This window comes from Aquila chrysaetos, chromosome 13 (genome assembly GCF_900496995.4).
Source record: "Aquila chrysaetos chrysaetos chromosome 13, bAquChr1.4, whole genome shotgun sequence".
Taxonomy (NCBI): domain Eukaryota; kingdom Metazoa; phylum Chordata; class Aves; order Accipitriformes; family Accipitridae; genus Aquila; species Aquila chrysaetos.
Window position 1 is genome coordinate 12,005,902 of NC_044016.1, and position 12,269 is coordinate 12,018,170.

A 12,269-nucleotide genomic window follows, 5' to 3' on the forward strand; every position below is an offset into this window, starting at 1 on the left:
TTGGTCTATTTTCAAAAGGTGTTTGTGTATGGTATAATACAGGTATTTATATATGGTGTAACAGTAAAGCTGCCACGACTTTTGGAGGTTTTAATGAATAATTTCTTGAAGAATCATGAGGACTTTTCCTCATTGGTTTTAAAGGACAGTTTTCCTGAACCAATTTCTATTATTTTAAATAGCTTGAGTTTTTTAAGCACTTCTCAATATTAAAAAACTCTGTTCAGATATTCCGATTTTCTGTCGGTATCTGTTCAACAGACGTCAGTATTCCAAGAAATGGGACAATTTATTGTTACTGGAAACAACATCTCTTCCTGAGGAGCTACGACACGTTACTTACACCTACACGCAGGACGCTTCACCCAGCCCCGCCAGGTGCCGACCGCCCCTTTTGAACGGCGCTGACGGAGGTCCGAGGGGAGCGACCGCCACAGCCCCAGCGCAGAAGCGGGTCTGGGTCTGCTGCCGGGAGGCTCGGGGCGGCGACCACCCGCCGTTGTAGTTAAGAGGGGAACCCCAGGAGTCCGTTTGCTGGTAATTTCAGAGCTTGTTCTCCTCAGAGTACCCGAAAGAAAGGAAACCAAAAGCCGTCGACCTGACGGAACCCCGAGAGGCCGCCTAGTGCCTCACCCGGTCCGCGCGCAAGGACGGACACCCGCTGCCCGCCTCGCTCTGGGAAATCGCCGGAGAAAGGGGCTGCCCGCCTCCGGGGCGGCCCCCGCCGCCGTGCCCTACCCGCCGGGGTAGCCTGCCCCGCGGGCCGCCGCCAGCCCCGCCCGCATGGCGTCCCCTGGAGCCCCCGGCCGGCGAGGAGGAGCGGCGGCGCGAAGCGAAGGGGGGGAGGGGAGGGGAGGCGGGAAATAGCGCAGCCCCAGCTCTCGCGAGAGCTCCCTGGCACCGCCGCCCGGCAGTTGTAACGGCCGTAACCTGGCAGTCGTTGTTTACGGCGGCGTAGCCAATGGGAAGGCGAGGCGCATGGGCGGTGCTGGGAAGCCAGGCCAATGGGAGGGAGGGGCGGTGCGTTTAAACAGCGCGGGTGCCGAGGCCGGTCCCCCGGGAGTTTGTGGCGGTTGCGTCGCCATGCCCGGCCGCCCTGACGACTACGAGGTGCTGCTCACCATCGGCGCCGGTTCCTACGGCAAGTGCCGCAAGGTGCGCCGCAAGGCCGACGGCAAGGTGAGGCGGCGGCGGTGGTAGCGGTAGCGGCGGTAGCGGTAGCGGCGGTGGGGGCTGGGGCATTGTAGCGTGCCGGTGCTGTCCGTTTCAGCTGGGTGCTGGCGGGTCTCCGAGATAAGCGAGCGGCTTTGAAAGCCCCTCTTCCCCGCTCCCGCAGAGGTCTGGCTCGTGTGTAAAAACCTCACTCCCTAAGGTGCTTTTTCCCTCCCTAGATCTTGGTATGGAAGGAGCTCGACTATGGCTCAATGACAGAGGCAGAGAAACAAATGCTTGTTTCGGAAGTGAATTTGCTTCGCGAGCTGAGACATCCGAATATCGTCCGGTATTATGATCGGATCATCGACAGAAGCAGCACTACCCTGTACATCGTGATGGAGTACTGTGATGGTGGTGACCTGGCTAGCTTAATTGCAAGGTGCACAAAAGAAAGGCACGTGGAATCTGTTTATGGCAATGTTGGAGTATCCAGCATTAAGTATCTTGGGAAATCAAAAGAAAAGTGAAATGTGTCTCCTCTTCATAACTTCTGAACAACTTTAAGTTTAATCCTTTGGACCGAGCAACTCTTCTGAAATGTGAAAGGTTTTGTACAAATTTACAACACCAATGGGAATTGTGCCAATGAGTGCACCAACTGATTGGATGTTTATGTTGAAATAGTAAAAAACCTGAGCTCTATTATGAGGCAGAAGCTGTTGACGGGTTTCTGGATGCCATGCTATACATGGGCTTGAAAACATAAACCAGCAAGTCATAGTTCTTGCATGTAGGTAGCTTGATCTGTGAGGTTCTTCTGGTTTGCCGATCAGTAAAACCACTTGCACCCTATTTTTTGTTAGAACGCCAAAATACATGAAAGGGAAAAGTGATTCTGAACATGATGTTAAAAGCTACTTTATGTGCCTGTATATAAAGCTTGTGGAAACACCAAGTCGAAGAGACTTTACCTTGGTCTAAGATTAGACTTAGCAGCCTACTTAAGTATAATACCCATTTTCACATTCTTAGGTTAAACAAGTATGTGACACCACATGTGTTACTTTGTAAGAATAGTCTAAAATAGTACTGCAGTTGTTCCCAAACATCAGTGTTTTCATTTAAGGAAGGCTATATTAAAAATCAGTCCTGTCTTGGCTCTGTTGTTGTTGTATGTTGCTCATCATGAACAGCTGACAATATACTGTTATAAGTGATGAGAGGGACAGATCTCATCACAAAAGCATCAAATTGATATTTATGTTGTAAGTAATGGAAATGCTACATGTTTGTTAGACTCTTTGGAGGAGGAAGGAAATATTACAGGGATGCTGCAACAAAAGTCTAGATGTCTTCCAACATATTTGGAGTGTTTTTTTTAAATTTCCATTTTTAAAATAGCATATGTAGGTGCCTGTTGCTGTTAGTTTTCTATAAAGGTGCTGGGGTTGATTCAGTGATGTTTTATAATAGTAGTATTTAAAAAGTTACAGAACTAGGACTGGCAGCAGCTACTTAAACTGATGGGTGCTCAGAGAATATCTTTTTTAAACAATGTGTTCATCTTTCAGGCATTACTTGGAAGAAAGCTTTGTTCTCCGAGTATTGACTCAATTGACATTGGCCTTGAAGGAATGTCACAGACGGAGTGATGGTGGAGTCACTGTGCATCGTGACCTAAAACCAGCAAATGTCTTTCTAGATGGCAAGCAGAATGTGAAACTCGGAGATTTTGGACTGGCTAGAATATTGCACCATGACACCAGCTTTGCCAAAACATTTGTTGGAACTCCATATTATATGTCTCCAGTAAGACCTCCCTTCTGTGCCTTATCTTCCCTTTTGTCCCTCCAAGATCTGTTTTCTTCAGTGTTGGTCTCAGAGTCCATGAACGTTTGGGAGGTTTTAATGAAGAGTTCCTAGTCTTAAATGCAGGTGACTTTTTTCATGGAGTGTATATGTTCTGGAGACCAAGGTTATTTTGCAGTTATTTTCATCTTTCTTCCCCACACCGTCACTGCCTTCTAATTAAAGTTGCTCTTCACTCTGTAAGTTTTGATGTATTCTTGCAATATTAGAGATATGTTGGATTATATTGTTCCTGAAAAGGAACAGGGAAGCCAGAGCACTTTTATGTTTCATAGTGTTAAGGTCAAGAGCTTATTAAATTACCTCTTGATGGTAGGATTTTAATTTGTAGTGGAAATGAGCAAGAATGAGTTATTTCCCTGATATGGTGCATTTTGTGAGGGAAAGATTAATGTTGACTGAAATATGGTGTTGTATCAGCTGAAGATTGGTGCAACACTTCAGTCTTCTACAGCGTAGTACTGCCATAACTTGTTAAAATCCTGCTAGTAAGAGTAGCTGTGGAGATTAATTAAGATAGAATCTTAAAAGTAACTCCAGTAAGTAATGGTTTAATTTAGGTTTGAACAGTAGCTGATTATCCTGCAATAGTAGAACAATGTCTTAGTTAATAAACCTAAGATTGTTCTCTTTCTTTAGGAGCAAATGAACCACATGTCGTACAATGAAAAATCTGACATCTGGTCTCTAGGATGTCTCCTGTATGAATTATGTGCTCTCTCGTAAGTATAGTAGTGTGGTAGTTAATGTGGAAACATAGCTGTTAATGCATGTATCATTAAATTTTGTATAGATGAAAGCTTAAAGGTTTCAGAGACGAGTCCTAGATTTTTATTTCTGTATTGGACTTGACATCAAAACAAACCTTTTATGGCAGCTTTTTTTAGTCTGATACATTTTTATGGAAAATAAGTCCTGTAAAACTAGTGAAAGAATCCAAGAAAAATGTTCTTCTTCAGGCCTCCATTTAGAGCTTACAACCAAAAGGAGTTGGCAGAAAAGATAAGGGAAGGGAAGTTCAGACGAATACCATATCGTTACTCAGAGCAGTTGAATGAACTTCTCAAAGAGATGCTGAATGTAAAGGTAAGAGTCAATTACTATTTTTTCCACCTATAATTTGAACTAGTACTGAAATACTAGTTTTTCTTCTCAGTTAAGAAACAAACTGATCTGAAGTTGTGGTTGCTATCACCTTGTCGTCACTGTCAATATCACTTGTAGGAGAAGGAGGGAGGAATTGTGCTTTGAGTCCATTAAACAAAGGCAGCAGATGAAGTGTTATGCTAGGTTCACAGGATGTGAAAAGGCTGTCTCGGTATTGGCTTATAGGGAATTTCATAACAGCATGTTTAACAAGGTCTTATAACTTCAGGGCTAAAATGGTTCCAATGTGTTTGAAAGTTGGAAGGGGTTGTTTTGTCTCCATTTCGGGTTTTGATTCATATGACTAATGTATAGCTCGCCCCCCATGGCTGGCATGGGGATGTTGAGAAGAATACTGCATGAGACAACAAAGCTGTAACAAGAACCCAAGTCTCCAACAGGTATGGATCCTTCAAGAATCAAGTGACAGGCAGAGATGTGGAGTGTTAGCTCCAGAACCTATGTACAATTGCCTCTGTAGGCTCACCACCCCATTCTGGCTCTAAAAGGAGAGAGCTGGGCTGGGAGAGCCAGACTTTCAGCTTCTGGAGCTGAAGGCTGGTAACAGCCTTCTCCCTCAACTTTTGTCATCTGGCTGTGCTACCCCTTCCTAACTCCATTTTTCTCCAACTTCTCCTTCACTGAATAGCACCTCAGCTGGTTTCTACCTGCAGTGGGTCTTGCTTGGAAATCCCTGGCCTTAACGTTTCTTGGTTACGGATGGAACCTCTTGGTAATGTCTTTCCTTTAGGATTATTGCCGACCTTCTGTTGAAGATATTCTGCAGCACCCCTTGATAGCAGATTTGGTGACAGAAGAACAAAGACAAAATTCTGATAAAAGAGGCCGGAGATCATGGGAGCCAGAAAGGCTGCAGCATTCAGATGCTGCAGTGAATGAGCTGAAACGGAAGGAACAACAATTACAGGAGCGAGAACAAGCCATTAAAGAGAGAGAGCAACGTTTGGAGCGTATGATATTCCACTTTGGGAAGGGGGTGGCAATGGGATTCTGATTCAAAAGAATAAGTGCGGAGGAAGGAAAGGTAGACAGTTTTCAAAACTCTCATTTTAATGCACTAGGATATTGTACTCCTGCATTCACTACTAAAATTCTGTCTAAAGACTGAAACAAGAATGCTTGGGCTTTTACTCTTAGATAGTAGTTCTTGTTTTAAGTTACTAAGATATAGTTGGCAGTTTGGATATAGGAGTCTGGTTTGGGAAGATTATTAAACATGAGTGGCAATTAGGAAAGTATGCAGAAAAATGGAGTATGAATATAGTTCTGCACTGTGCAGTGTAGGTTGCTTTTCACCTACTCTGTGTAAGTGAACATTGGCTCTACTAATGTATAACCTAAGGTGAGCCTGATGTTGGAGCAAAATATACTTGAGTAAACTGTCAACAGCTTTTATAAAAGCTGCACCCTACAGGTAGCTTACCTGTGAAACTATAGATGGCTGGTCTTCAGGTATTGGGATTTCTTGCCTACATAAAATACCTCTTTGTATATGCAGTAGGCTCTGTAATACAGATTTTAACCATATGTATTGCTTTCAGAGCCTGAATAACAGCTGCTGCTGCTGTAAACAGGGTGTTTAGTCATAGCTGAATTACAGTATCTGGTCTCTAAATATTTAGAACTGGTGTCATGTGTGCCATGAGTTCATGTGCAGAATAGAAAGCTGCTATAGCTTCACTGTTGCAGCTGTAGCAGCGTTTGGGGGGCAGGGGGAGCAGGGAAGCATGCCTGGCATTTCAGAGTACTTGTCTAGTGCTTTATCAGTGCATTGACAAAGGTGTATCTACACAGCAGTTATTCTTGTTTAGAGCCATAGAAGCAGAAATGGTGCATCTGACAGTTTATTACTGCTGTCTTTTTCTGCAAGAAAATCCATCATGCACAATCACTCTAACTTTAACATTTACATTTTAACACTGCATACTACCATATTTCTACTTCCAGAGAGAGAACGGGAACTCTGTGTTCGAGAGAGACTGGCAGAGGACAAACTTGCTAGGTATCTTACTAACTGATAATTGCCTATATTAGAAACTCTACAATCTTACAACAAAAAGCTTAAACTTCTCTTTTCAAAACAGAGCTGAAAACCTGATGAGGAACTACAATCTCTACAAACAGCAGAGGACATTAGCTTGTGCAGATGGCCCAGGTATGAAAATATGCAAGAAGCCACTTGCACTGATAAACGTAGGCTGGTATGACCAGAAGAAAGCCCCTGATGCTCAGCATGCTGTACCTAGTCCCATTGTAGCCATACAAACCCCAATTATCTCTGCGTGGTTGGGAAGAGACTCTTGATTTTCTACTTTGCAAAAAGACTTAATGAATGATGTTCAACCATGAGTATGAGTTACCACTGTCAGCACTGTGGTCTTATGCTGTTTTGAAAATTAGGTTCTTATGGTAAGCCAATGGAAGTGCTGACTTGTAACCCAAACGTTTCTCAGAGCTGCACTTATTTTGCTTATGGATATCTTTTTATAGACTTTTGATTTAGTTAATTTTAATAAAATTGCACATGTCTAATCAGCTTTAGTTCAACTTCTAAAAACTTCAAGGTGGGAAATAATATTTGTTGCAAGTGACCCAGCTGTGATTGGTGCATTGTATAAGTTCTGAAGAATACAAACTGCTATTATCATACTCCAGTTTAACTCACTAGAGAGAGGAAAAAAAAAAAAAACCAAACACAAACAAACAAACAAACAAACAGTTTTGAAAATGTGCTATAATGCTTCTTGACTAGCTGTAGTCCAATCTGTTTTACAGTGGTTATTACCCCATAAGTATTTGACACTCACTTTGGCCTCAGTTGTTCAGTCCTTACTATCATAGGAGGTAGTATTGTCTGTTCATTGCACCCATCTTTTAATAGTAAAAATGATTGAAGTATCTAAATGCATTTTGAAATATTGGTAGAATATTTAAGTGGCTGGGTCCTAAGTAGTACTCTAGAACAAAGAAATGTGAACACTCTTTAACATGCAGCAACAATCTCTTCATTTAGTTTTGGTCAGATAAAACAAGATAAGCACGTCACTGCCTCTAATACAAATAAAACTGAAGTTGTATTTTTTCAAGAAGTGCCTATCACAGCAGGAAGGAACACAAGTAAAATGCCACCAGAAGTTAGTGGTACTTGAGCCATTTCTAACATTCCTGTCAATTTTGAGAATTCCACCTGTCTCTCAACATATTGTCTGACTTTGATACATTAAAGAATATAAAATTAAGAATAAACTTGGTACTCTTGTAATACTGTTTCTCAAATTCTCCCTCTTCTGATAGGAATGGACTAAGTGTTTCTCCAATATGTTACCAAGACCGCTTGCTTCTGTTATCTTTACTTTCTCAAATATTACTGTATTTTTCACAACTGGATTGCATCTTGCACATCTCTTGGATCCCTAATTTCTTCTCAAAGTCAGTTGTGTGGTTCATTTCACATTGAAATGGAATACCAAAAATCCTGGGTTCTAAGACAGCGTCACTAGACACTACCCTATTTTTGCAGGGATGTTCTGATTCTTAGGGAAGGATTTAATGTTAAAACAGATATAGCTTACTGATATGAAACAACAAAATGCTGAAACATTCACTAGCCTCTTCAGTTTGGTACTGCTCACTCTTTTGTGCTTATGGCACTCTTGCTTTAGCCTAATTAATTGAAAATTAAGGCTTCAGCAGTGTTAAGATTAGTATAGTTAGACCTTTGATTAAAAAAAAAAATTAAAAATCATACCTTAAGTTGAGCCTTGTGAAATTGCCTCTTATGATAGGCAACTCAGCTGTTTTAATAGCTTTTGATAGTAGTTTTTGTACCCTGAGTCATTAAAAACAAAACAAACTAACTGCCTTTTGATTGTGGCAGTTCTATACAGCTAAAACATAGCTATACTATGAAAATTCCTGTTCTGGAGGCTGAAGTGAAAGTAACTTGTTAATTTTTAATGCACCTAAACTCATTAATCATGAAGTCAGAGCCTAGTTTGTACCCCATTGACTTAATACAAGGATAGAGTTGGAACAATGTGAGTAATGTAGAAAGACCACTGGACAGGTTGGGTCTGCCCCCTGCCATGAAGGAAAGACAAGGTTTTTCAGTAGCTGAGACCCTAATTCTCCATTTCCCTTTGGAACTGGATTATGTTACTGTTTAATTTCTGTGCTTCAGAAGAAAGGCCGTGTCTTTTCTCCTTATGTAAACTAATATTTCCTTAGGTGTTGGGAGGTGTACCCTAGAAACTACAATGGCATATATCCTTTTACCACAATCATTTAAAAGCCTTGTTTTCAATTTTTTCCTCAAAAAAATGGAAAAGAATTGTTGCTATGAACTAAAATGCATTTAATTAGATCACTTAAAGCTGTAGGTAGATAGCAAAATAGTTAATAGCTTTAAAAGACATAAGCTGAACAATGAATGCTGAAAGATGCACTAATTCAGTACTTATTTTTTGATTTCTTAAGATAATGCACTCCTGCTCCCCTTTTCTACAACCAAAAAGAAAGTACACTTTGATGGAAGTGAAGAGAATGCTGTGCCTCCTGTTAATTTGGAAAACTATCCCCTTTCTAAAGCGAAATGCTCTGATCTCAAGAAACGTCTATATGCTGCAAATCTACGGGCTCAAGCACTGTCTGAACTGGAAAAAAACTATCAACTAAAGAGCAGACAAATCTTGGGCATGCGCTGAAACTGTAACATAGATGTTAAAAATGATTAAATGTTTAGGAAGATACTTGTGCCTCCCTCTTTTAAGCTGGAACCTACTGACAATTTATTTTAACCGTTGTTAGACAAACTCTTAGTCTATGATAGGTAGTTCATGATAAAGGCATAAGCGATTATATAACAAAAACAGGTAGTTTTGATACCAAATCAAACAAACTGAACGAACTGTATTATTAAAGAAAAAATATTCTGGTCCTGTTTACCATAGATTACTCTTTTGCAAATATAAAGAATGAATATTGTAAACCAGATTTTTTAAAATCTGGTGTGAAAAACTTTTCAGACGAAATATGTACAGAGATTCACAATCTGTAGGTTAAAATAATGCTGTATGTAATGTACAGTACTTGATAAAATAAGTATTGATATTTTGTACATGTGGAAAAACTGGCTTTTTGTCTGCACTTGTAAATATTTTTTAACTATCAAAAGAGCAAAAAGAGATTTTATGTTATCTCTTCCTACTAACTAGGTGACCTATCAAAGCAGGCTACTTTTAGTTTAATGTCTTTGGCTAATGAGTGGGATGGGTCAGCTTAGCATAATTGATGAGTTTATACTCCTTTCTGCCTGGGCAGCTGAATGGCTTGTCCATCAGCTCCTGAAAGGCCTGCTTCAGGGCATAGCATTTGAAACGATACCTTCAGTGGTTTGTCTCGAAACTGTGTTATAACCTGATCTCCTGAGACTGCTGTCTTGGAAGGGACACCATCCAGGGTATTAGCACCTGTGTTTTGGGGAGGGGCAATTGTACTTTGAATAGCAAATCCTAATTTTCTTGAGGCTTATGAGGTGTCTCCATCTTTCCCTTCACAATTCTCTGCTGGAGTAGGAGTTGCTTGCTTAAGGTGGTGTAAGTTTCATGAACTAACTCAGACTTATGAATTAAAAAAAAAATCCTTTGGAACTGTAATATCTGGCATATATTTTACATGAAAAATTTTTATCTCTCGGTTGAAATGCCATAAAACATACATTCTTAGAAAACAGCTAATTTTCAAAACATTTGTTTCCGTATTGGGCCATGAATGTTATCTAAGGAGGTATTCTAGATGGTTTTTACTTGAAAAAAGAGAATCTTACTTGAAACATCAATTTAATTTGGCATATTTGCTGATAGACATGTACTTGTGTCACCAAACAACAGTTCTGCTCTAGCAGATTCTTAACCACCCAGCAGAGCTTATCATATTTGCTTGTATAGTGGTTACTGTTTTCACCACAGCCTTTGCTTAAAAGAATTAGAATATGACCATTTTGTTTGCTAGTCTAAAACTACCACTATTCTGGTGGCCATTACCCAGCACTAGGTGTGGTTGAAATGTCTGGCAGGTATGCACAGCCAAAGCAGCTGTGCCATATGGATCAGTGCAGCTTTCCTTCTGCATTCTTTCACATTGTTGAAGATTCTCACAAGTATTTGAAGGGTGAATCCCTGCTTTCTCACCATGTTTGTACATTCAGATTTTTCTGTTCTGTGCCTCAACCAGAAAATCTGCAATGCAGTTCTACTGGCCTTCGTGTGGATCTTTATTGTATAGCCCATAAAACATCAAAGAGTAGAATATGCAGTGGTGTTAGTCTAATCTGAAAAAATATGTAGGATGCAAGAATTTTGTTGCATGCTTTGTCATCTGCAAAATGCAGGTACTGATTAGTGAAAGGAGGAAACCAAGCAACGAAGAAAATAAATTAGTAATTGATTCAGGAAAGACTGCATTGTGAAATGGCTGGTGTTTGCAAATGCTTTGCTTTTAACAAGACCAAACTAAGAAAATGGCTCGAGAGTCTTTTTTTTTTTCCTTTGAACATATAGATGGAACAAATAATTTCTACGTTTAAAAGTAAAATACCTTCAGTGATACCTGCAGCTTTCCTCTTCCTTTAATTCTTTATTGACCTCAAGATGGCACTGTTGCCCTGTAATTGTTGGCAATTTCCTTCAGTCTATTGATACATTCATGCAAAATTTAAGATCTGACTTAAATATATTTTTACCTGTTTTGTTTCAGAAAATCATAAGTGTGTTGCTGCAAGATGCTGATTTTCTTAGGCTACAGATGCTTTAGTACTTGCTGGTGCAATTATTTGTAATTATCTCCAATTTGCCATTTTGCATCTTTTATGCATGTTTTATAAAAATAGTTGAATCAAAGTCCTCGTTAACAATTACACTATTATGAATAAGAAATGCTATGGAGAGTGCAAACTGTATCAATCACAATGGCAGTAATAAATTAGAACAGCTTAAGTTACAGCTGTAGCACCAAGCTATTTAAGCTGAGTTATTCACAATGTCTTCTTGAAGTATTATCACTCTAATATGATGAATGCAGTGTTTCTTGAGGTTTTTGAAATAAGAACTTCCGACCAGTATCTGTCAAACATAGGGGAAGGCATCCTGGAGATGGTCTTTGTTCTCTCTCAGGATTTCTGCTTTGGAATCCTGAAATTCACATTTTCCTACAAAGGCATAATTGTTTTTCCCAGAGCACGTGTGTAGCATTGGAATCACATTCAGGATGTAATTTTCAAATATATTCAGAAAATAAATAGAACATTTATGGGAATAGTGACTGCTTATAGAGTGCTTGCAAAACATTACCATCATCCTGATGGTTATACTTATCTCTTAGAAGTGAAGGTAAATTTGTACACATGTATATGGTACAGCTTAAGCCTTACAGGATTATAATGGTGTACACTGTTGAATGTTGTGAGATAAATTCATTGATGTTTAATATAGATATCAGGAATTTTAATAATATGTATAGTTGTGGGCACACAGATGATATATAGAAGTGACCTCTGAAGTTACAGAAGTTTTATATGCATAGAATATAATTTAGCTCAAGGATAGACTGGAGGGGAAGTTGCATCGTTTTTGAAAAATGTGGAGCAGATCCCTGATTTTCAGCCTTCGTATGTGACCTTGATCAAGACCCTGTCCTGGGCCTTAGGTTCCCATCTGTAACAGGCTCATCACAGGGGGGTGCTCAGAGACAACACTGGGATACTGTACAGGTCTGCACTTTGGGCAGATTTTTGGTGGCAGTGGTGCAACCACTTTGGTCTTCTGCTTTGGACGGCTGTACACGTACTAGGGAATGGAATTTACTGGGAAAACAGCGGTGAGTTACCAAAGTAATTTATTTAATGATTAGCCTGGTCAACTGTCCCCTCTGCAGTCAGTTGACCAGGCCATTCTATGTGACTACAGCACTTAAATGGTGTGAAAGTGCTGGCTAGCTGGGCAGATAAAATGCTTAGAGGAAATCAGGCGTAAATATAGAGGATTATCAAGCTTCTTCCTAGACATAAATATCAATAGGTCATT

General features: G+C 40.2%; 1 protein-coding gene across 1 annotated transcript; it reads left to right on the forward strand.

Annotated features, from left to right (window-relative positions):
* The first annotated feature begins 873 nt into the window (after positions 1-873).
* NEK2 (NIMA related kinase 2) lies at positions 874-10,677 on the forward strand. Its single transcript, XM_030034445.2, has 9 exons — positions 874-1,179; positions 1,392-1,609; positions 2,727-2,964; positions 3,664-3,746; positions 3,984-4,110; positions 4,922-5,141; positions 6,139-6,193; positions 6,276-6,346; positions 8,668-10,677. Exons 1-9 carry the CDS (start codon positions 979-981, stop codon positions 8,892-8,894), a joined length of 1,440 nt encoding a protein of 479 aa, XP_029890305.1. The 5' UTR covers positions 874-978; the 3' UTR covers positions 8,895-10,677.
* Positions 10,678-12,269: the final 1,592 nt, after the last annotated feature.

Bases quoted from the DNA above. Each gene is read 5' to 3' on its own strand.
- NEK2 (XM_030034445.2), top strand. From the start codon at position 979: ATGGGCGGTGCTGGGAAGCCAGGCCAATGGGAGGGAGGGGCGGTGCGT. The intron at 1,180-1,391 runs GTGAGGCGGCGG...TTCCCTCCCTAG, and splicing joins GCCGCAAGGCCGACGGCAAG to ATCTTGGTATGGAAGGAGCT. The intron at 6,347-8,667 runs GTATGAAAATAT...TGATTTCTTAAG, and splicing joins AGCTTGTGCAGATGGCCCAG to ATAATGCACTCCTGCTCCCC.